Raw genomic sequence first — 25,541 nt, forward strand, 5'->3', positions numbered from 1 at the left:
GGTGTCTCTGTCCAGCCTGGTGGTGGAATTGGGAAGATGGAAGTCTGAGCATTGCTGGGGTTCGTGGCTTAAGCCTCTGGAGGAAGCTGTCTGAGAAGGGGAAGTCAGTGTGGAGGGGTGGAGTGGGAAGCAGAGAGGAAGAGAGCCCGAAGGAAGTCTGAGCTTTAGGGTCTCTGGGTCCTAAAGCCAGCTGCTTTAGGTTTGGAAACCGGCTGCATCTTTGCCTTACCCTGGAGTGTTACCTGCCAATAAGTCCCTCTTTTGTGCACACTCCTGGTTAAATTGTTAGTACATCTTATGATCCATGAGGTTTTTTGTTTGTTTGTTTTGTTTTGTTTTTGTTTTATTTTTGTTTTTTTTGGGACATAGTCTCACTCTGTTACCCAGGCTGGAGTGCAGTGGTGCAATCATAGCTCACTGCAGCTTTGAACTCCAGGGCTCAAGCGATCCTCCCACCTCAGCCTCCCAGGTAGCTGGGATTATAGGCATGAGCCACCATGGCCAGCCACATTTGATCTTCTAGTCTATCTCATTCCTTCTGCTCACTTATGACTTCTGCTTCTACACACTGTCTACTTACTGTCCTTTTTTGGGGTGTTTTTTGTCTTGTTGTTGTTGTTTTGGGACAGGGTCTTGCTCTGTCACCCAGACTGGAGTGCAGTGACACAATCGCAGCTCACTGCAGCCTCCGCCTCCTGGGCTCAAGTGATCCTTCCACTTCAGCCTCCTGAGTAGTTGGGACTACAGGCGCATGCCACTATGCCTGGCATTTTTGTATTTTTTTTTTTTTTTCATAGAGACGGGGATCTTGCTGTTGTCCAGGCTGGTCTGGAACTCCTGGCCTCAAGCAATCCTCCTGCCTTGGCCTCCTGAAGTGCTGGGATTACAGGTGCAAACCACTGCATCCAGTCTGGTATTTCTGGATTCAATCTCCACTGCCAAACACTCTCCCCATGAGAAAGGATATCACTAATTCAATTGACCATGGTTTCTCTGACACCAGGGTACCTAATAGGCTGTGGATCAGTCAGCAGACCAGCTGTTCTTTGGTCAGGCACTTCTCTCTGGTCCAGTCAGCTGTGGTCAGCTTTTCTCAGAAGGGAACACAGTTGTGGAGGATCCTTGGGATGTAACAGACTCTCCATCCACTGTCTCAGTGCTTCTGGGCCTGTGTGTATAGTCAGGGGAGAGAGTGTGGTCTTAGCTCCTCCCAGTGCTGCTATGCGGGGAGTCTCTGCTCAACCGAACCTGCCCACCAACAGGCCTCTCTTGTGTGTGTGTGTGTTTTTTTTTTTAAGAAAAATAATGAGTATCTTCTCCCGGAGTCTGTGGACCTGGAGTGTGTGAAGTACTGCGTGGTGTATGATAACAACAGCAGCACCCTGGAGATACTCTTAAAAGATGATGATGATGATTCAGACTCTGATGGTGATGGCAAAGGTGGGTTTTATGCAACAGCAGGAAGAATAATAGTTAACGGCTGTTGAACAAATTTGTTATAGGACCAACAGGTTCGTATGCCCATGGCACGGGAACAGGCCAATGACACTGAGACAGCAGGGTTTGCGTCAGAGAAAGAGCTTCATGATCACTGGATACCGAGCAAGGAGATGGGAGGAGGCCCTCAAATACATCTCCCCAAGGAGTTTGGAATGGGGTTTTTAAGGGGATTGGGGAGGGTGAGGGACTGGAAAGTTGGGGTCATTGATTGGTTGAGGAAAGGGGGATGAAATAATCAGGACGTGGAAACTGCGTTCTTTGGTGAGTCAGCTCCTGTGGGGCCCTTCAGACCAGCTGATGTCAGTGGCTTCATCAGTACGCGGGACCTGAAAGAATATCTCAAAGGGAAAACAGTGTTCCATGATGTTCAAGTTGTCACCTACAGAGCAGTTAAGGGGAACTATATTCTTGGCCGGGCGCGGTGGCTCATGCCTGTAATCCCAGCACTTTGGGAGGCTGAGGCGGGCAGATCACAAGGTCAGGAGATTGAGACCATCCTGGCTAACACGGTGAAACCCCGTCTCTACTAAAAATACAAAAAATTAGCCGGGCATGGTGGCAGGCGCCTGTAGTCCCTGCTACTTGGGAGGCTGAGGCAGGAGAATGGCGTGAACCCAGGAGGCAGAGTTTGCAGTGAGTGGAGATCACGCCACTGCACTCCAGCCTGGGCGACAGAGCGAGACTCCTTCTCAAAAAAAAAAAAAAATCTTGTAACAGGGTCTTATGTGATTCTAGGACAATACACATCAAACAGCTGTGAGCAAGCAGGTTGGAGAGCAAGCAAGGTGACTTGGTGATGAATGCTGAATGTGCTGCAAGCTTGCTTTATTTTCATTTGTTCCCCTCCCTTCTTTGCTGATTTCACAAAGTTTATGGGGACAGTTCCATGTGTGCCATGCACCAGGAACCAAGGGCTTTACTTGGATCTGCAGAACAGCTTACAAGGACGCTAACTAACATCAAGAGCTGTGAGGAAGCCAGGCCCAGTGACTCATACCTGTAGTCCCAGCACTTGGGGAGGTTGAGGCAGGAGGATCACTTGAGCCCAGGAGTTCAAGACCAGCCTGGGTGATATGGCAAGATAAGGTACCCAGCTCATTTATTTACTTTTTGTAAAGACTGGGTCTTGCTGTGTTGCCTGAGACTTAAGCTTTTAAAAGTGTTGTGGACATATTTTTAAACCACCACACCTATAAGTGGTGGGGCCAGGATTCAAACCCAGGCCTTTTTGGCTCTGTCCTGTCCCCCAGGGATTGGGTAGTGGCACGAGAGCATGCAGCCCCAAGTCAGGACATTAAAGCGTGGTCAGTTCCAATGTGCTCCATCGAACCTCTGAGGCTCTGCTGTGTTCTTCATGAGCCCCTGGTTTTGGGCTGACCACCCTTTGCCATTGGCACTGGGAGCTCTGCTTCTAGGAATCAGAACTGCACCTGTGGGTGCCGTTCCAGAAGCTGGGGGCACTCACACCAACTGCCACGGGGTGGCGCTATGCTCCCACCTTTCATAAAACCAGATGTCTGGACTTTTCGTCCCAGGAGGTCCTTGGCCAGGAAATTGTCCCTTCTTCCCTAAGCTCATCCTGTTGGGCTCTGGTCTGCAATCCTAGGACTGTAGGCTAGGCCTTGAAACCCTAGGAGATGGTACTCAACACGGATAATCCCCTTTACATTCTATAACTGACCTTACTTTGCTATGGGGCCCCCATTCACAGGAAACCACAACCACACAACTTGTGCATTCAAGGCAACTTTTCTTGTTTCAAATGGCATCTTTCAGGTCAATGAAAAGTCTTTGGGGGTACAAGACCATCTCAAGGCTTCTCTCAACACCCCCTTCTTTTTTTTTTTTTTTTTGAGTCAGGGTCTCGCTTTGTTGCCCAGGCTGGTCTCGAACTCTTGGCTTCAAGCAATTCTCTTGCATTGGCCTCTCAAAGTGCATGGATTACAGGCATGAGCCACCATGCCTGGCCTGAACTCTGACTTCTGAGCCAGGCCCTGTGGGGTGAGCTTTGGCTCCTGTCTTGAGAGCTGCAGATTCTCTCTCAGCCTGGCTGCAGATTCCAGATTCTTCCTGTCAATGCCATCTCTCAGATAGGTCCCAGCCACTTATATCCTCCACAGCCCCTTCTGGAAGTGTCTTTGTCTCCCTGAACAAAAATTCAATAGGGAAGCAGAGTTAGCCAGGCACGGTGCCTCACACTCGTAATCCCAGCACTTTGTGAGGCTGAGGCAGGAGGGTTGCTTGAAGCCAGGAGTTTGAGACCACCCTGGGCAACATAGCAAGGCCCCGTCTCTACCAAAAATACAAAAAAAAAAAAAAAATTTAGCCAGGCATGGTGGTGCATGCCTGTAGCACCAGCTACTCAGGAGGCTGAGGCAGGAGGATCACTTGAGCCCAGATGGTCAAGGCTGCAGTGAGCTATGACTGTACCACTGTATTCCAGCCTGGCTGACAGCGTAAGACCCTGTCTCTAAAAAAAACTTCTTTTTAAAAAAAAAAAAAAAGAAAAAAAAAAGTTAGAGTTCATGCTGTTTTCTTTCTCCTTTTATCTGGCTCTCTGAAGTCTGCCACACACTATTTCTCTTTCTGGGCCAGAACCTGGCCTCAGGATATCTTGGTTTAAGGATGTCTTGGCTTAGCCTTAATTATGCAAACTTCCTGTCACATATATCTAATTTACATACAGTCTGATTGTGATTCTGCAGATCAATGAAGGTGTTTAAGATTAAATTGATGTCAAAACCACAATGAGATATTATTCACACCCACTGGGATGGTAATAATCAAAGAGACAGATGATAATAAGTGTTGGTGAGAACATGGAGAAATTGGAAGCCTCATACACTGCGAACCAGAAAGTAAAATGGTGCAGTCACTGGAAAACAGTGTGGTGTTTCTTTAGAAGGTTAAGATATAGACCCCAAAGTAATGAAAACACATCCACACCAAAGCTTTTACATGAATGTTCATAGCAGTGTTATTCATAATAGCCAAAAAGCACGAACAACCTAAGTGTCTATCAGCAGCTAAACAGGTAGAACAGAATGTGGTCTGTCCACACAATGGAATATTACTCAGCCATAAAAAGGAATGGGGCTGGGTGCTGTGGCTAATAATGCCTGTAATCCCAGCACTTTGGAAGGCCAAGGCGGGAGGATCACCTGAGGTCAGGAGTTCAAGACCAGCCTGGCCAATGTGGTGAAACCCCATCTCTATTAAAAATACAAAAATTAGCTGGGCGTGGTGGCATACGCCTGTAATCCCAGCTACTAGGGAGGCTGAGGTAGGAGAATCACTTGAACCTGGGAGGCAGAGGTTGCAGTGAGCCAAGTTTGTGCTATTGTACTCTAGCCTGGACAACAGAGTGAAACTCGGTCTCAAAAAAATAAATAAATAAAAGTACTGACATGTGCTATAATGTAGATGAACACTAAAGAGATCATGGTAAGTGATAGAAGTCAGATGCAAAACATCACATATTATTCCATTTATATGAAAAGTCCAGAATAGGCAAATCCATAGAAATGAGTGGTTAAGTGGAGCTGGGAGTTTGGGGAAAAACGGGTGTGGCTGATTAGTGGTACAGGGTCCCTTGTAGGGGTGATGAAAATGTTCTAAAATTAGGCCGGGCACTGTCGCTCACACCTGTAGTCCCAGCACTTTGAGGGGCTGAGGTGGGAGGATTGCTTGAGCCCAGGAGTCGAGACCAGTCTGGGCAACATAGTGAGACTCTGTCTCAAATAAATACTAAAAATAGAAGAAAACATTCTAAAATTGATTGTGGGGGATGGTTGCATAACTCTGAATATACTAAAAGTCACTGAATTGTATATTGAACCCATCACCCAGGTAGAGAGCATAGAACCCAATAGGTAGTTTTTCTTTTTTCTTCTGTCTTGCCTTTTTTTTTTTTTTTTTTTGAGATGGAGTTTTGCTCTTGTTGCCCAGGTTGGAGTGCAGTGGTGTGATCTTGGCTCACTGCAGTCTCTGCTTCCCCTCAGCTTCCCAAGTAGCTGGGAATACAGGTGCGCACCACCCCACCCGGCTATTTTTTTGTATTTTCAGTACAGACAGGGTTTCGCCATCTTGGCCAGGCTGGTCTCAAACTCCTGGCCTCAGATGATGCGCCCGCCTTGGCCTCCCAAAGTATTGGGATTACAGGTGTGAGCCATCGCGCCTGGCCCCAGTAGGTAGTTTTTCAACCCCTGTCCCTCTCTCTCTGTCCTCCTCCTCGTATTCTTCAGGGTCTGTTGTTCCGCATCTTTATTTCTATATGCATCTGATGTTTAGCTTGCACTTATAAATGAGAACATGTGGTATCTGGTTTTCTATATCTGTGTTAGTTCGTTTAGGATAATGGCCTCCAGCTCCATCCATGGTGCTGCAGAGGACGTGATTTTGTTCTTTTTTTATAGCTGTGTAGTATGCTGTGGTATATGTTAACCACATTTAAAAAATCCAATCTGGGGCCGGGCACGGTGGCTGATGCCTGTAATCCTAGCACTTTGGGAGGCCAAGGTGGGTGGATCACTTGAGGTCAGCAGTTTGAGACCAGCCTGGCTAACATAGTGAAACCCCGTCTCTACTAAAAATACAAAAATTAGCCGGGCATGGTGGTGCATGCCTGTAATCCTAGCTACTCGAGAGGCTGAGGCAGGAGAATTGATTGAACCCAGGGAGGTGGAGGTTGCAGTGTGCCGAGATCGTGCCATTGCACTCCAGCCTGGGCGACAAGAGCGAGACTCCATCTAAAAAAAAATTAAATAAATAAATAAATAAATACAATCCATTGTTGATGGGCCCTTGAGTTGATTCTATGTCTTTGCTGTTGTGAATAGTGCTGCAGTGAACATATGGGTGCAGGTATCCTTTTGGTGTAACAATATATTTTCTTTTGGATGTGTACATAGTAATGGGATTGCTGGGTTGAATGGTAGTTCTATTTTTGGTTCTTTGACAAATCTCAAACTCCTTTCCACAGGGGCTGAACTACTTTACGTTCCCACCAACAGTATGTAAGTGTTCCTTTTCTCCATAACCCTGTCAACATCTATTATTTTTTGGCTTTCTAATAAAAGCCATTCTGACTGATGTGAGAAGGTTATCTCATTGTGGTTTTGATTTGTGTTTCTCTGATGATTAGTGATGTCAAGCATTTTTTCACGTTCGTTGGCTGCTTGTATGTCTTTTGAAAAGTGTCTGTTTATGTCCTTTGCCCACTTTTTAATAGAGTTGTGTATTACAGTTCTCTAGAGGGACAGAACTAATAGGAGATATATATATGTGTGTGTGTTTTTATAGATATACGTGTATATATATGCGTATATATGTATGTGTATATATACATATAGATATACGTATATATACACACATACGTAATACGTGTATATATGTGCGCACATACGTATAGATATACGTGTATATATACACACATGTGTATAGATATACGTGTATATACACACGTATGTATAGATATACGTGTATATACACACGTATGTATAGATATACGTGTATATATACACACGTATGTATAGATATACGTGTATATATACACACGTATGTATAGATATACGTGTATATATACACACGTATGTATAGATATACGTGTATATATACACACGTATGTATAGATATACGTGTATATATACACACGTATGTATAGATATACGTGTATATATACACACGTATGTATAGATATACGTGTATATATACACACGTATGTATAGATATAAGTACACACGTATGTATAGATATACGTACACACGTATGTATAGATATACGTATATACACGTATGTATAGATATACGTATATACACACACATACATATAGATATACGTATATCTATACACACATAAGTATATATATGTATCCCTATACATGTACATATGTATAGATATACATATATCTATAAATGTACATATGTATATACGTATATCTATACATGTACGTATGTATAGATATATGTGTGTGTATATATATATGCGTGTATATGTAGATACATGTGTATCTATCTATATGGGAGTTTGTTAAGGAGTATTAACTCATGTGATCACAAGGTCCCACAATAGGCTGTCTGCAAGCTGAGGAGCAAGGAAGCCAGTGTGAGTCCCAAAGCTGAAGAACTTGGAGTCCAATGTTTGAGGACAGGAAGCATCCAGCAAAGGAGAAAGATGTAGGCTGGGAGGCTGGGCCAGTCTAGTGTTTTCATGTATTTCTGCTTGCTTTATGTTGTAGCTATACTGGCAGCTGATTAGATGGTGCCCACTCAGATTGAGGGTGGGTCTGCCTCTCCCAGTCCACTGACTCAAATGTTAATCTCCTTTGGCAACACCCTCACAGACACGCCCAGGATCAGTACTTTGCATCCTTCAACCCAATCAAGTTGACTCTCAGTATTAACCATCAGAGGTTGTTTGTTTTTTGCTTCTTGATTTCAGTTCCTTATAGATTTTGGATATTGGATCTTTGTTGGATGCATAGCTTGTGGATACTTTCTCCTATTCTGCAGGCTGTTTGTTTACTCTGGTAGTTTTTCTTGCTGTGCAGAAGCACTTTCGTGTCCTTAGGTCCCACTTGTCAATTTTTGTTTTGTTGCAATTGCTTTGGAGGACTTAGCCAAAAATTATTTGCCAAGGCCAATGTCAAGAAGGGTATTCCCTAGATTTTCTTCTAGGATTTCTATAGTTTTCAGGTGTTACATTTAAGTCTTTAATCTATCTTGAGTTGATTTTTGTATATGGTGATAGGGGTCCAGTTTCATTCTTCTGCATATGGATAGCCAGTTATCTTAGTACCATTTATTGACCAATAAATGGGAGTCCTTTCCCCTTTCCTGTTCTTTGAGACAAGGTCTTGCTCTGTCTCCAAGGCTGTAGTGCAGTGGCACGACCATTGCTCACTACAGCCTCAACCTCCCTGGCTCAGGTGATCCTCCTGCCTCAGCCTCTCTAGTAGCTGGAACTGCAGGTGCCCGCCACCACACTCAACTAATTTTTTGAATTTTATTTGTGGAGGCGGGGTCTTGCCATGTTGCCTAGGTTGGTCTCAAACTCCTGGGCTCAGGCAATTCTCCTGCCTCTGCCTCCCAAAGTTCTGGGATTATAGATGTAAGCCACCATCCCCAGCCTCCATTGCTTATTTTTGTCAACTTTGTTGAAGATCAGATGGTTATAGGTGTGTGGCTTTATTTCTGGGTTATCTATTTTGTTCCATTGGTCTATATGTTTTGAATTGCACACTTTAAATGGGTGAATTGTATGATACACAACATACAGTTGACATATATGTGGTATAAATATAATATATACATGTATATAACATGTAAACCATATGTATACATATAAGTGGTTAACGAGCTGGCAGTTTCTGTAAACTCTGAGATATATGTATCGTATGATGTCATACAATACATATATCAGAGTTTGCAGAAAAGAAGATTAACTTAGGCTGAGCACACCTGTAATCTCAGCACTCTGGGAGGCTGAGGCAGGTAGATTGCTTGAGCTCAGGAGTTCAAGACCAGCCTGGGCAAAAAAGTGAGACCCTGTCTCTACAAAACAATACAAAATTTAGCCAGATGTGGTGGTGCGCACCTATAGTCCCAGCTACTCGGGAGGCTGAGGTGGGAGGATGGTGTGAGCCCAGGAGGTGGAGGTTGCAGTGAGCCGAGATTGTACCACTGCACTCCAGCCAGATGGAGTGAAGCCCAGTCTCAAAAACAAAAACAAAAAAAACCCGGTGGTAAGCTACTTTTAAAATTTTAATATAATGCATCTCTATACTTGCTTCAGCTTCCTAAATAATTGCATTTCAGGCCGGGCATGGTGGCTCACGCCTGTAATCTCAGCACTTTGGGAGGCCGAGGCTGAAGGATCACCTGAGCTCAGGAGTTCAAAACCAGGCTGGCAAACATGGTGAAACCCTGTCTATACTAAAAATAAAAAATTAGCCAGGCATGGTGGGCGCCTGTCGTCCCAGCTACTTGGGAGGCTGAGGCAGGAGAATCGCTTGAACCCAGGAGGCAGAGGTTGCAGTGAGCCGAGATTGCACCACTGCACTCCAGCCTGGGCGACAGAGTGAGACTCCGTCTCAAAAAATAAATAAAATAATTGCATTTCAGAAGAAAGTGGTCATCTATCCCAGCTCTAGACCAATGGCAGATACACAGGAGACATTCATGTCTTTGGTCTCCACTCTCAGATCTTGTGCCTCAAGCAGCCATTGAGTATGGCAGGATCCTGACCCGCCGCACCCACCACCCCGTCTACATCCTGAAAGGGGGCTATGAGCGCTTCTCAGGCACGTACCACTTTCTCCGGACCCAGAAGATCATCTGGATGCCTCAGGTAGAGCCAAATGCTGAGCACAGGCAGGCCCAGACGGGAAGGATGGGCCTAGAAACTGACTTGTGGGTGACTGAGTGGGAGAAACAGGAGGATGGGACAGAGGATATAGAGAAAGTGGAGGAGATTCTGTCTATACTAAAAACACAAAAATTAGCTGGGCATGGTGGTGCATGCCCATAGTCCTAGCTACTAGGGAAGTTGAGGCAGAAGAATTGCTTGAACCCAGGAGGCAGAGGTTGCAGTGAGCCAAGATCATGCCACTGTACTCCAGCCTGGATGACAGAGTAAGACTGTCTCAAAAAAAACAAAAAACAAAACAAAAAAAACACTGGACTCCTGGCAGCCCTAAGTTCATGTCTGCAGCCCAGTCTCCCCCATCTCCTCCACTTTCTCTTTTTTTTTTTTTTTTGAGACGGAGTCTCGCTCTGTCGCCCAGGCTGGAGTGCAGTGGTGCCATCTCGGCTCACCGCAAGCTCTGCCTCCCAGGTTCACGCCATTCTCCTGCCTCAGCCTCCCAAGTAGCTGGGACTACAGGCGCCCACCAGCACGCCTGGCTAATTTTTTGTATTTTTAGTAGAGACAGGGTTTCACCCTGTTAGCCAGGATGGTCTCGATCTCCTGACCTCAAGTGATCCACCTGCCTCGGCTTTCCAAAGTGCTGGGATCACAGGCGTGAGCCATCCTGCCCGGCCACAGTTCTTTATAAGGAACTGATGGCTGTCGGGTTGAAACAGTGAGCAAAGGTGGACCCATTCAGAGGGCAGGCTGGATGGTGGACCGATACCAAGGTCAGAAAGGCAGGGGCATGGCGGCTCGAGACCACCTCTTTTTTCTTGGCTGTCTGATTCCACAAATCCTAGCTGGATCCAGAGGATACAGAAATACACAAAAGTGGGAAGGATTGGTCAGGCACGGTGGCTCACGCCTATAAGCCTAGCACTTGGGGAGGCCAAGGCAGGAGGATTGCTTTAGCTCAGTACTTTGAGACCGGCCTGAGCAATATAGTGAGACCTTGTCTCTACAAAAAAATCAATAAATGGAGCTGGCTGTGGTGGCTCACGCCTATAATCCCAGCACTTTTGGAGGCCAAGCTGGATGGATCACTTGAGCTCAGGAGTTTGAGCCCAGCCTAAGCAACATGGCAAAACCCTGACTACCAAAAATACAGAAATTCACCGGGCATAGTGGCCCACCTGTCCTGTAGTCCCAGTTACTCAGGAGGGTGAGGCAGGAGAATTACTTGAACCCAGGAGGAGGAGGTTGCAGGGAGCCGAGATCACACCACTGCACTCCAGCCTGTGTGACAGAGTGAGACCCTGGCTCAAAAAAATAATTTTAAAAAGAGATGGGTGGATTGCTTGAGCCCAGGAGGTCGAGGCTGCAGTGAGCCGTTGCCATGCCACTGCACTCCAGCCTGGTTGACGAAGCAAGACCCTGTCTCCAAAAAAAACAAAAAGAAAATCAGCTAGGTGTGGCGACTCACACCTGTAGTTTTAGCACTCTGGGAGGCCAAGGCAGGAGGATTGCTTGATCTCAGGAGTTCAAGACCAGCCTGGGCAGTATAGTGAGACCCCCCATCTCTATTATAATTCTTTTTTAGTAGAGACAGGGTTTCACCATGTTGGTCAGGCTGGTCTCCAGCTCCTCACCTCAAGTGATCCACCTGCCTCAGCCTCCCAAAGTGCTGGGATTAGAGGCGTGAGCCACTGCACTCAGCCTATTACAATTTTTTTGAATACAAAAAGAGAATCAGATATTAAACCCCTTTGTCCATCACCTAGCTCCAAACATTGTCAACTCATGGTCAGTTTTGTCAAAACAAAACAATTTTGAGATTCCAGTTTCTGCTGATGACTGGTCCTGTCTGTATGGGAGGCAGTGGCTGGAAGCTGGACTGTGTCAAGGGACGCCCCGGGTATCTGGAGCCCAGAGAAGGGGCACTTGAGCTTCCCAGAGCCAAATCTGACGGAGGAGGAGATTTCGAGGAAGAGAACTGGGTGGAGTTGTCTAAGGCTAGCACCAGACTATGCAGAGATTTGCAGGCAGGGCCTGGTCCCTGGAGAGTGCCGTGTACAGATGTCTGGCTTATTTAAACGTCTGAACACAATGGAATGTAAACAGAAAGTGGTTTTAACTTTTTCTAACAGTTGCCTTCAGCTGTGTTCCCCTTCCTGCCCTTAGCAACATCGTGAGCAGATTCCATACTTTCTGGCCACTTTTGGTTACAAAAAACTTCAATAGAAATCATAGTATAGAATGATTGGGCAAATGTGACTATTCACAGGATGTTTGACTGTGTTTAGGAATTGTTGCTTTTCGAAGGTTGTAGTGACATTGTTATGGTTATTATAAAGTACAAGTCCTTATCTTTTAGAAATACAGAACAAAATATTTACGGGTGAAATGATGTGATGTCTGGAATTTCCTTTCAAATAATCTGGGGTGAGGTGAGAAGGCAGTGAGGGTATAGAGGAAACAAAATTGGCCAATGAGTTGTTAATGTTTCAAGTTGGGCGATATATACATTTTAGAGACAGGGTCTCACTCTGTTGCCCAGGCTGGAGTGCAGTGGTGCAATCATAGCTCACTGCAGCCTCCACCTCCTGGGCTTGGTATCCTCCAGCCTCAGCCTCTTGAGTAGGTGGGACTACAGATGCATGCCACCACAGTCAGCTAAGTTTTAAAATTTTTTGCGGATACAGGGTCTTGCTATGTTCCCCAGGCTGGTCCAAAACTCCTGACCTTAAGCAATCCTCCTGCCTTGGCCTCTCAAAGTACTGGAATTATAGGCATGAACCACCACACCTGGCCAACTAGTGTATAGTTTTGAAATAATGTTAAAGGAAGTAAAAAGACAGTCTAGTAGAAGCTAGGGCGGTTTAATGTTCCAACCTCAAATCTGAAACAAGTCTCATCTCTTCCCATGCCCTAGAGCTGGGCAGCCTAGGGTTTGCTGGGGGCACTCAAAGTAGGGAGGGATGGGGGTTAGCTTTAAGGACAGCTGCTCTCTTCCCCTCTTCTGGGCAGAGTACCTTTGGCAGTAGGGCCCAGAGTGGACCTATCTGTGTGCCTGGCTGCGTGTTAGTGGTGGGAAAGTGCCTGCTCTCTGGCCCCGTCTGGCTGTGTGAGCTGCTGGTAGCCTCTGCTGCTGGGTTTCTCGGGACCCAGCTCAGCCTCACCCTGTCTCCTTCTGGGGCTGAGGATCTCCCAGAGAACGCAGCCAGTGGTGACTCCCTTCAACCCCTGCCAGGCATCTCCTCCAACTTCCTCCCCTTAACTTGGAAGCCCATGACCCGTCCCCTGCCCCGCATGCCCACATTCCTTCACCGGAATCGTAGAAGGCAGGGACTCATGCCTGAGGTCAGACATGTTCCCAGATCCAGGGTATGCATGCCTGGCTCCCAAAGACATCCCTTTCTTCCACTGAGATAACAGCACTGTGAATTTCAGCTCAACAGGTGTACAGTCAGTTAAATAAAGGAAGTAAAGACAATCAGTCTAGTATAAGCCAGGGCAGTTTAATGTTCCAGCCTGAAATCTGAATCAAGTCTTATCTTGATTGGAACTCCGCCTTGCTCTTGGAGGACCCCCTCTTGGCTTTGCAGGGTGCAGAGAGATTAATTTCTTCTCTGCAAACCCTACTCTGCTGATAACTCATCACCGCCACCCCCTCATTTCTGAAGCTTTAGTAAGGTGTAATTGACATGATGAACTGCACATATTTAAAAGGCCCAGTATGGTCCGTTTTGACAGATGCATATTCCTGAAACTTGCCTTTGCTCCTAGTCTAGTCACATTGGGAAGAAGGCGCAGGGTTGTGGCTAGGGTAGCTGTGAGGGTTGGATTGGGTTACTTGTTTGCAGCTGTCTTTAGAATGTAGGTGACTGGCCAGCTATGGTGGCTTAAGCTTGGAATCCTAGCACTTTGGGAGGTCAAAGAGGAGGTGGAAGGATCACTTGAGTCCAGGAGTTTGAGAGTAGCCTGGGCAACATAGTAAGACCTTGTTTACACAAAAATTTTTTTAAAAGGCTGGGCTTGGAGGCTCACGCCTGTAATCCCAGCATTTTGGGAGGCCAAGGCGGGCGGATCACGAGGTCAAGAGATCAAGACCATTCTGGCCAACATGGTGAAACCCCATCTCTACTAAAAATACAAAAATTAGCTGGGTGTGGTGGCACATGCCTGTAATCCCAGTTACTCAGGAGGCTGAGGCAGGAAAATCAATTGAACCCAGGAGGCGGAGGTTGCAGTGAGCTGAGTCACACCACTGTACTCCAGCCTGGGCGACAGAGTGAGACTCCATCTCAAAAAAGAAAAAAGAAGAAAGAAAGATTTAGGAGGTAGCACTGATCAGACATGAGGGCATAGGAGAGAGAGGGGGCTGGGATGATGCCCTGGTTTTAGGCGTGGGTGACGGGGGCTGTGATGTGGTTCATTCTGGGGAACACTCGGGAGGGGGCGGGGTGGGGGAAGAAGGAGGTGGTTTTGGGGGAAGGCAGTGTGCCCAGTTTGGGCGTATTCATTTGAGATACTGGTTTTGTTTGCATTGTGTCACTGAGCATTTACACACATTTTACAGTACAGTGTGTTTTTATCCACGTCACACCCTCTTCCCAGCCAAACCCACACAACCACAGAAAAGGAAGCTGGTTTAAAAACAGCAGGAAGAGGGGTTGATAGATTTGCTATGGGATTTTTGTGAGGTTTTTTTGTTTGTTTGTTTTGTTTTGGTTTTTTTTTGAGATAGCATCTCTGTTGCCCAGGCTGGAGTGCAGTGGTACAATCTGGGCTTACTGCAACCCCCGCCTCCTGGGTTCAAGTGATTCTCCTGCCTCAGCCTCCAGAGTAGCTGGGATTACAGGCGTGTTGCCACCACGCCTAATTTTTATATTTTTAGTAGAGATGGGGTTTCACTATGTTGGCCAGGCTGGTCTTGAACTCCTGACCTCAGGTGATCCACCTGCCTCAGCTTCCCAAAGTGCTGGGATTACAAGCATCAGCCACCATGCCTGGCCTTTTAGCGAGATTTTTAAGTGGAAATTGAAAGGGGAATTTCATTTGGCACCAGCAAGCTGAGCGTCCATCCGGGTTAGGGGCAGCCCACATGCTGGAGTAAATTGGGCCTGCCCGCAGGCAGTGGGGTGTCATGCATCTCCGTGTCACAGGCTGGAGAACTGGCTCAGCTTGGTGTCTGTTCTTTACTAATGGCTTTCGAAGCTGGTAGCTTGGGAAGGATGTGGGCTTGCAGAGCGTTCACTGCCATGGGGAAGGGAGTGAGATGTGCTGAGTTCAGGTGGCTCTGAAGGACCCACACGCCTGAGGTCCTTAAAATGTTATTTCTGAGTCAGACTTAGAGCCAGGGGACTTTTGGAACTGATTTTGATCTTTGGCAAAGGTCAGCATTTTCTATGGTGTAATAATGGAGAAAGTGGTCTCTAATCAGAGCCTCATGGAAACATCAAGTTATCCAGTTGGAGTGGATTTCTCTACTGCAGAGGTTCTTTGAGAATTTTTTTTTTTTTTTTTTTTTTTTTTTTTGAGATGGAGTTTTGCTCTTGTTGCCCGGGCTGGAGTGCAATGGCACGATCTTGGCTCACTGCAGCCTCCGCCTCCTGGGTTCAAGTGATTCTCCTGCCCCAGCCTCCCGAGTAGCTGGGATTACAGGCGTGCACTGCCACACCTGGCTAATTTTTGTATTTTTAGTAGAGACAGGGTTTCACCATGTTGGTCAGGCTGGTCTCAAACTCCTGACCTCAAGTGATCCACCCACCTCGGCCTCCCAAAGTGCTGGGATTATAAGCATGAGGCACCGTGCCCGGCTATTTTTTTTTTTTTTTTTTTTTGAGAGACAGGCTGGAGTGCAGTGATGCTGTCATAACTCACTGTAACCTCAAACTCCTGTGGGATCCTCCCACTTCAGCCTCCTGAGTAGCCGGGAGTACAGCCATGTGCCACCATGCCTGGCGAATTTTTTATTTTTTGTAGAGACAAGGGTCTTGCTGTGTTACCCAGGCTGGTCTTGAACTCCTGGGTTCAAGCGATCCTCCCACCTTGGCCTCCCTAAGTGCTGATATCACAGGCATGAGCAGCCACTGTGCCCAACTTCTTTGAACCTTTGATTGCTAATGTACGTGTTGTTTCCGAGAGAGGAATCATAGATACAGCTGTCCGTTTGTACAGTTGTCCAGTATCCATGGAGATTGGTTCCAGGGCCCCCAGTAGATACCAAATCCTTGGATCTTCAACTCCCTGATACAAGATGGTGTAGTATTTGCGTCTAACCTAAGCGTATCGTCTCGTATACTTTATTTATTTGAGACAGAGTCTCACTCTCTCACTCTGTTGCCAGGCTGGGGTGCAGTGGCATGATCTCGGCTCACTGCAACCTCCACGTCCCAGGATCAAGTGATTCTCCTGCCTCAGCCTCCCGAGTAGCTGGGACTACAGGCATGCACCATCATGCCTGGCTAATTTTTGTGTTTTTAGTGGAGATGGGGTTTCACTCGTTGGCCAGGTTGGTCTCAAGCTCCTCACCTCAGGTGATGAGCCTGCCTCGGCCTCCCAAAGTGATGGGGTTACAGATGTGAGCCACCTCACCTGGCCCCTCTTGTGTATACTTTAAATCATCTCTAGATTATTTATAATACCTAATACAATGTACATGCTATGTAAATAATTGTTATACTGTATCGTTTAGGGAATAATGACAAGAAAAAAGTCTGTACATGTTCTGTACAGATGTAACCATGAATTATTTTTCTGGATATTTTTCATCCAAGGTTGCTTGAATATATGGATGTGGAACACACAGATATGGGGGCAGATTGCATTTGGTTATCTGAACCCCTGAACCCTTTTCTCATAGTGCCTTATGGGGGACTAGTGTTTCTTAGAACACACTTTGGGAAATGTAGAGATAATCCTTGTCTGTGTTTCAAATAAACAAAAGTTTGTTGTTGTTGTTGTTGTTGTTTTTGTTTTTGTTTTTTTTTTTGAGACGGAGTCTCATTCTGTCACCCAGGCTGGAGTGCAGTGGCACAATCTCGGCTCACTGCAAGCTCCGCCTCCCAGGTTCATGCCATTCTCCTGCCTCAGCCTCCCAAGTAGCTGGGATTACAGGTGCCCACCACCATGCCCGGCTAATTTTTTGTATTTTTTAGTAGAGACGAGGTTTCACCGTGTTAGCCAGGATGGTCTCGATCTCCTGACCTCGTGATCCGCCCGCCTCAGCCTCCCAAAGTGCTGGGATTACAGGCTTGAGCCACTGCGCCCGGCAAACGAAAGTTTTAATGATAACTTTGGACCTGGAACTCAGGAAGCTCCCATTTAAGTAGGTGTCTTGTTCTCTCTACCCCTCTGCATATACACTGGCTTCATTTCTGGGCATGCAGGGTGGCTCACATGTGTATCCCAACACTTTGGGAGGCTGAGGCAGGAGGATCACTACAGGCCAGGAGTTCGAGGACAGCTTGGGCAACATAGCGAGACCCCATCTCTACAAAAGATAAAAGTATCAAAATTAGCTGAGTATGGTCGTGCGCACCTGTAGTCCCAGCTACCTGGGAGGCTGAGGTAGGAGAAGCATTTGAGCCCAGGAAGATAAGACTGCAGTGAGCTATGATTGAGCCACTTGCACTCCAGCCTGGGTGACAGAGTGAGAGACCCTGTATCTTTAAAAAAAGAAAAGAAAAGAAAAAGATGGGTTGAGCACAGTGGCTCATGCCTGTAATCCTAGCACTTTGGGCAGCCGAGGCAGGTGGATTACTTGAGGTCAGGAGTTCAAGACCAGCCTGGCCAACATGATGAAACCTCCTCTCTCCTCCTCCACCTCCTCCCTCCTCCTCCTCCTCCTCCTCTCTCCTCCTCCTCTCTCCTCCTCCTCTCTCCTCCTCCTCTCTCCTCCTCCTCTCTCCTCCTCCTCTCTCCTCCTCCTCCTCCTCCTCCTCCTCCTCCTCCTCCTCCTCCTCCTCCTCCTCCTCCTCTCTCCTCCTCTCTCTCCCTCCTCCTCCTCCTTCTCTCTCTCTCTCGATGCTTAAATTCTGATGGTCTTAAGAGAGCTGTCCCTCTCCATCCTCCTGAGCCCCCAGTACATGCTGGGTTGTTACAGTTCTGGGCCACAGCATCCTCACTGCAACCTTTGTGCACCTGGCCAAGTGTAAACAGTTGCCACGGAGGGAATGGACACCAGTGCTGAGACCCAGCGCTCTGCACGATGAAGCTCAGTCCTTTCGTCATGACTCGCCCTGTGCCACCCCATGCAAGTTACCGTGCGCCAATCTCTTTCAAAGTCTGGATCTCCGTCACATTCACTGTCCTGGAACTGCCCTTTTACGCTCGTTTGCTGAGCTGTGTTTCAAGAGATAGACATCCCTCTTCCCTGAGGAATATGCTCATAGCTGCCTTTCTCCCTCCACACTTCAGGAACTGGATGCATTTCAGCCATACCCCATTGAAATTGTGCCAGGGAAGGTCTTCATCGGCAATTTCAGTCAAGCCTGTGACCCCAAGATTCAGAAGGACTTGAAAATCAAAGCCCATGTCAATGTCTCCATGGATACAGGGCCCTTGTAAGTAAAGAGAAACTACTGATTTATATTTCATTTTATTTTTTATATAATATTTAAATTTATTTTATTTTTTTTAATTTTATTATTATTACACTTTACATTTTAGGGTACATGTGCACAATGGGCAGGTTTGTTACATATGTATACATGTGCCATGTTGGTGTGCTGCACCCATTAACTCGTCATTTAGCATTAGGTATATCTCCTAATGCTATCCCTCCCCTTTAGTTTTTATTTTATTATTATTATTTTTTGAGATGGAGTCTCACTCTGTCACCCAGACTGGAGTGCAGTGGCACAATCTCGGCTCACTGCAAGCTCCGCCTCCTGGGTTCACGCCATTCTCCTGCCTCAGCCTCCCCAGTAGCTGGGACTACAGGCGCCCGCCACCACGCCCGGCTAGTTTTTTGTATTTTTAGTAGAGATGGGGTTTCACCGTGTTAGCCAGGATGGTCTCGATCACCTGACCTTGTGATCCTCCTGCCTTGGCCTCCCAAAGTGCTGGGATTACAGGCATGAGCCACTGCGCCTGGCCTATTTTATTATTTTTTGAGATGGGGTCTTGCTCTGTCACCCAGGCTGGAGTGCAGTGGCACAATCTTGGCTCACTGCAACCTCCGCCTCCAGGGTTCAAGTGATTCTCCTGCCTCAGCCTCCCCAGTAGCTGGGACTAAAGGTGTGTGCCATCATACCCGGCTAATTTTTGTAGTTTTTAGTAGAGACAGGGTTTCAAAATGTTGCCTGGGCTGGTCTTGAACTCCTGACCTCAAGTGATCTGCCTGCCTTGGCCTCCCAAAGTGCTGGGTTTACAGGTGTGAGCCACCATGCTTGGCCAAGATAGGTACTTAAAAAATTTTTTTTGGCTGGGTGTGGTGGCTCACACCTGTAATCCCAGCACTTTGGGAGGCCAAGGCGGGTACATAAGCTGAGGTTGGGAGTTTGATGACCAGCCTGGCCAAAATGGTGAAACCCCATCTCTACTAAAAATATAAACATTAGCCGGTTGTGGTGGCACATGCCTGTAATCCCAGCTACTTGGGAGGCTGAGGCAGGAGAATCACTTGAACCTGGGAGATAGAGGTTGCAGTGAGCCGAGATCGTGCCACTGCACTCCAGCCTGGGCAACAGAGCGAGAATCTGTCTCAAACAAACAAAAAAAAAGACAAGGGTCTCGCTATGTGATCCTCCCATCTCTATTTCCCAAATTACTGGGCTTATTCATGAGCCACCACACCCAGCCTGGATGTTTTTTTCCAGGAGAGGTTGGGTTACCTGTGCACATTCCCCTTTACACAAGCTCAGCGTCCTCCCTGTGGCCCTTCTGCTGTGATGAAAACCCCACAATGGGGCTGCCTGCATTCTGCGTTCCACCTGATGACCTGTGTGGTCCTTCCGTGTAGTTTTGCAGGCGATGCTGACAAGCTTCTGCACATCCGGATAAAAGATTCCCCGGAAGCCCAGATTCTTCCCTTCTTACGCCACATGTGTCACTTCATTGGTAAGGAGCGTTCCTTGGCTGGGTAGCAACTGGCCTGTGTCTGGGAAGCAGAGGGGCAGTGGAGCCTCCTTCACAGGCTTATTCTGGACCGTGATTCCCCATGCTCTAGGGAGAAAGGGCCCAGCTCAGCATATGCCCCATCTGGGTGGGACAAGCTCCAGGACACGTCCAACTTCTGGGGAGCCCTCAGTGAAACGAGCAACCGTGGTGTTTACCTCGGGGGCAGTGGGGCCCAAGGCTCTGGCCCTGGCTAGATGGCTGTGCCCTTCTGGGCTTGTTGTAAAATGAGGGCGATGGCTACCCACAAGTGCACATGCTCATGGAGGCTCTGGGCTGAGCTCTGGGGACCAGTAGTAAATCTCTCTCTCTCCATCCCCGCCTTCATCCTTGGTCTGTGGGATGTCGGTGGAATGGAAGGAAGACTACAAAGCTCTTTCAGTTCTGACTTCCAAGATTTTCTTTGTTTTTGTTTGTTGGTTGGTTGGTGGAGTTGGGGTCTTGCTATGTTGCCTAGGCAGGTCTTGAACTCCTGGCCTCAAGCGATCTTCCTACCTCAGCCTCTCAAGGTGCTGGGATTATAGGCATGAGCCACCACACCCAAGTGATGCCCACCAGTTACTTAACTCATCAAGAGTGGATTTTTTACTCATTCCTGGGGCTCCAGATTGCCAGAGGAGAGTAAGATCTGTAGAGAGAGCAGGGCTGAGTCAGGTCAGAGTCCCCACCCCATGCCTGCCTGTCTGGCACCAACAGCTCCTGGCCTGAGCCACTGTACCAGGGGCTGGAGCGTGGCATTTTGGCCCAACCATCCCTTATTTTAAATTTTATTTTTCGAGACGGGGTCTGGCTTGTTCACCCAGGCTGGAGTGTAGTGGCACAATCTTGGCTCACTGCAATCTCTACTTCCTGGGCTCAAGCAATCCTCCTACCTCAGCCTCCCAAGTAGCTGGGACTACAGGCATGCACCACCACGCCCAACTAATTTTTGCATTTTTAGTAGAGAAGGGGTTTTGCCATGTTGCCCAAACTGGTCTTGAACTCCTGAGCTCAAGCAATCCACCCACCTCAGCCTCCCAAAGTACTGGGATTACAGGCGTGAGCCACCGCACCCAGCCCCAACCATCCTTTATTTGCCCAGCAGATGTCAAATGTTGCTCAACCAGGGCCTGAGGCTGAGACTTCCCATGTGTCCCACCTCGAGATGGCAGAGCCTTGTGGCCCAAGGAGGGCCCCCATCCAGCCTGCCTCCCTGGGTAGCACTGAGCCAGTCAATAAATTAAACTGCATGCTCAGTTCCTTTATTCAGATGGTGAGGAAGGTGGCCATCGTCATCTCTGCGTCCTTCAGCCCTGGCAGTCTGTGATTTTGCACTTGGTATGCTTATCTTCAGTTCCTGAGGGTTGGCAGACCAGCCTTGGGTGCCAGCTTAGATTTCCTCTCCCTGGGCAGGACTCACAGCTTCAGGGGTGCTGTGATTAGAGCTGATATTTCTGTGCCAGGCACTGGGCTCAGCACAGAACAAAACCAAACTGTATGGAGTAGGTAGTATACTGTGATCCCGTTTTCCAGATGAGGACACCGTGGCCTCAAGTAACTTACCCTCCAGCCCGGGCAACATTGTGAGACCCCATCTGTACAAAAAAGTTAGCTGGATATGGTGGCACATGCCTGTGGTCCCAGCTACTCAGAAGGCTAAGGCGGAGGGTTACTTGAGCCCAGGAGTTCAAGGTTGCAGTGAGCTGTGATTACACCACTGCGTTCCAGCCTGGGCAACAGAGCAAGACCCAGTCTCTGAAATAAAATAAATAAAAATAGGCTGGGCACAGTGGTTCTTATCTGTAATTCCAGTACTTTGAGAAGCCAAGGTGGGCAGATCACCCGAGGTCAGGAGTTCAAGACCAGCCTGAACAACATAGTGAGACTGCATGTCTATATTGAAAAAAAAAAAAAAAAAATCAGGCGCAGTGGCTCATGCCTATAATCCCAGCACTTTGGGAGGCCAAGGCAGGCAGATCACCTGAGGTCTGGAGTTGGAGACCAGCCTGGCCAACATGGTGAAACCCCATCTCTATTAAAAATACAAAAAATTAGCTGGGCATGGTGGCAGGTGCTTGTAATCCCAGGTACTCGGGAGGCTAAGCCAGGAGAATCACTTGAACCCAGGAGGCAGAGGTTGCAGTGAACTGAGATTGTGCCACTGCACTCCAGCCTGGGCAACAAGAGTGAAACTCTGTCTCAACAAAGAAAGAAGGAAAGGAGAGAGAGGAGTAGAGAAGAGAAGAAAGGGGAAAGAAGAGAGGAGACAGGGGAAGGAAAGGAAAGGAAGTAACTTGCCCAAGCCCCACGGCCAGTGAGTGGCAGTCAGGATTGGCACTCAGGCTACACTGGCTCTGTCAGCTCCTGACTGTTTTTGGGATGACGATGGTCCTGTCCGCCCCATACTGGGAGGCCAGTTGGTAGCAGAGCTTCCTGGGCTAGAAGCCTGGAGTTCAGGAGAAGGTCTTTGCCTGGTGATGCTGGTTGCCCAGGCATGATTCTCTGGAACTTCCAGCCAGGTCTGAGGGATGCCCACTTGCTAGACAATGAAATGGGCTCCCAGAGAAATCATGGGACTTGCCGAGGTCACGTGGGCTGGTCTTGAACTCATGCTTGGACCACGGGCCCATGGAGGCCAGTGTCTGACAGCAACCCAGGCCCACAGGGAGGAGGGCCAGGCATGACCCAACCCCCCACTTCTTTTTGCAGAAATTCACCTTCACCTTGGCTCTGTCATTCTGATCTTTTCCACCCAAGGTATCAGCCGCAGTTGTGCCGCCATCATAGCCTACCTCATGCATAGTAATGAGCAGACCTTGCAGGTACGCGTTCCCCGGGCTAGGCTCGCACCACGGCCACCCCCTGGGAGGTGGGGTCAGAGCGCAACCTGGGAGGAGTGGGGCCCCAGCACTGCTTTGGGAGGAAGAATCCCAGATAACTCCAAGTCTAGGGTGCTCCCCAGTCCGTGTCACCCAAGGGCAAGGCCCCAGTGTTGCAGGCTTGAGGCCTGAGGCTAGATATGCAGGGCTGGCCCAGGGACTCAGGCCAGGTCAGGCTGTCCTGCAGCCCCCACTGCTGTCAGGCCGTCCACCTGTGTTTGTTTGGTGTTGCCCAAGGGAGAACTGCATGGAGTCCCAGAGCTGCAGCACAGGCGCCCACCCACTCCCGTCTATCTCCCTGTACCTTGGGCGCAGGGTCCAGAGAAGAGAGGGAAGCAGGGACCCATCGCAGCAAACCCAGGCGGAACTCGGGGCTCCTAACTCACAGCACCTTTCTCGAGGGCCTGCCCTGCCTGTCACAGCCTGTTCGTGATCCCCAGAGGGCTTGATAGGACCTACAAAGCCCCAAAATTTGCCCAGGGATGTTTTTGGGGGAAGGAGAGGGACAAAGAATAAAACTCATTGGCCAGTGGCTTCGGTTGTTGCCCCCATGTGCACTTTGGGGGTGAAGTCGTAGGCTAGAAAGTCCTTTTTTTTTTTTTTTTTTTTTTTTGAGATGGAGTCTTGTTCTGTTGCCCAGGCTGGAGCGCAGTGGTGCAATCTCCACCTCCTGGGTTCAAGCGATTCTTGAACCTCCACTGCAACCTCTGCCTCCTGGGTTCAAGCGATTCTCCTGTCTCTGCTTCCCACGTAGCTGGGATTACAGGTCCGTGTCACCATGCCCGGCTAATTTTTGTATTTTTAGTAGAGACAGGGTTTCACCATCTTGGCCAGGGGATGTGTGGGGTGGCGGTGGGGGATGGGTGGTTTATGATTCTTCCTCCAGGGCCTGTTCTGACCCAGCGAGGACATAGTAAGCCTTTTGACTGCACAGCTCTGCCCCTCACACCACTTTAAAAAAAATTGTGGTTAAAATATACATAACAGGCCGGGCGCGGTGGCTCACGCCTGTAATCCCAGCATTGTGGGAGGCCGAGGCGGGCAGATCACCTGAGGTCAGGAGTTCAAGACCAGCCTGGCCAACATAGTGAAACCCCCTCTACTAAAAATACAAAAATTAGCTGGGCGTGGTGGTGCGTGCCTGTAATCCCAGCTACTCTGGAGGCTGAGGCAGGAGAATCGCTAGAAGCTGGGAGGCAGAGGCAGCAGTGAGCTGAGATTGCACCATTGTACTCCAGCCTGGGTGAAAAGAGCGAAACTCTGTCTCAAAAAAAAATATATATACACACACACACACACACATACACAACAAAAAAATTACCATCTTAACTATTTTAAAATGTATAGCTTAGGAGCATTAAGTACATTCACATTATTGTACAACTAATCTCCCAAACTTTTCCATCTTGCAAACCTGAAACAGCAACTCTTTACTTTCCCCTCTTCATCGCCCCTTGGGAACCACCATTCTACTTTTTGTCTCTGTGAATTTTACTACTCTAGGTACCTTATATAAGTTCCTTCCTTTTAAGGCTGAATAATATTCCATTATATGTGTGGAATTCACCAATAAACCCATCTAGGCTGGGTGCTTTCTGTTTTGGAAGGTTACTAATTATTGATTCAATTTATTATGATTATTTTATTTATTTATTTATTTTTGAGACGGAGTCTTGCTCTGTCACCCAGGCTGGAGTACAGTGGCACAATCTCGACTCACTGCAAGCTCTGCCTCCCGGGCTCATGCCATTCTCCTGCCTCAGCCTCCCGAGTAACTGGGACTACAGGCATCTGCCACCACTCAATTTCTTTAATATATGTAGGCCTATTCACATTGTCTGTTTCTTCTTGTGTGAGTTTTGGCAGACTGTGTCTTTCAAGGAATCGATCAATCACATTTGTGGATATGAATATTCTTTTATTATCCTTTTAATGTCTGTGGGATCTGTAGCAATGTCTTCTCTTTCACTTCTGGTATTAGTAATTTGTGTCTTCTCTTTAAGTTAGCCTGGCTAGAGGTGTATCGATTTTATTGATCTCTTCAAAGAACTGGCTTTTGGTTTTTTTGATTTTCTCTATTGATTTCCTGTTTTCAATTTCATTCTTTTGCATGGTGTATCTAGTTTTCCTAGCACCATTTGTTGAAATGACTGTCCTTTTCCCCCATCGAATGGTCTTGGCATACTATCAAAAATTCCTTGACAGGCCCGGTGCAGTGGCTCACACCTGTAATCCCAGCAGGTTGGGAGGCAGAGGTGGGCAGATCACCTGAGGTCAGGAGTTTGAGACCAGCCTGGCTGACATGGCAAAACCTCGTCTCTACTAAAAATACAAAAATGAGCCAGGCGTGGTGGCACATGCCTGTAATCCCAGCTACTTGGGAGGCTGAGGCACAAGGATCACTTGAACCCAGGAGGTGGAGGTTGCAGTAAGCTGAGATTGCACGATTGCACTCCAGACTGGGCAACAGAGTGAGACTCAGTCTCAAAAAAAAAAAAAAAAATTGCTTGACCATATATGTAAGGGTTTATTTCTAGGCTAGGCTGGCTATTCTATTCCACTAGTCTCTTTGTCTTCATGTCCGTACCATACTGTTTTGATTACTGTAGCTTTGTTAGACTAAGGTTTGAAATCAGGAAGTGTGAGACCTACAACTTTGTTCTTTTTAAATATTTTTTATGGGGTCCTTTGAGATTCCATATGAATTTTAGGATG

At 47.6% G+C, this 25,541-nt stretch overlaps 1 protein-coding gene across 20 annotated transcripts in view; it reads left to right on the forward strand.

The window, feature by feature from the left end:
• The window catches only part of STYXL1 (serine/threonine/tyrosine interacting like 1), a 52,958-nt gene that overhangs the window by 24,935 nt on the left and 2,482 nt on the right, over window positions 1–25,541 (forward strand). For 5 of the 20 annotated variants that reach the window (XM_009453361.5, XM_009453360.5, XM_009453359.5 and 2 more), the window contains exons 4-7: window positions 1,299–1,440; window positions 9,701–9,846; window positions 18,268–18,413; window positions 19,814–19,911. In XM_009453361.5, coding sequence (XP_009451636.2) covers window positions 1,299–1,440; window positions 9,701–9,846; window positions 18,268–18,413; window positions 19,814–19,911 — 532 coding nt within the window. Of the gene's footprint in view, window positions 1–1,298; window positions 1,441–9,700; window positions 9,847–18,267; window positions 18,414–19,813; window positions 19,912–22,656; window positions 22,770–25,541 lie in introns of all 20 variants that reach the window. The other 15 variants (XM_003951053.5, XM_063814553.1, XM_054655843.2 and 12 more) reach the window with 5 other exon arrangements.

This window comes from Pan troglodytes, chromosome 6 (genome assembly GCF_028858775.2).
Source record: "Pan troglodytes isolate AG18354 chromosome 6, NHGRI_mPanTro3-v2.0_pri, whole genome shotgun sequence".
Lineage (NCBI taxonomy): Eukaryota > Metazoa > Chordata > Mammalia > Primates > Hominidae > Pan > Pan troglodytes.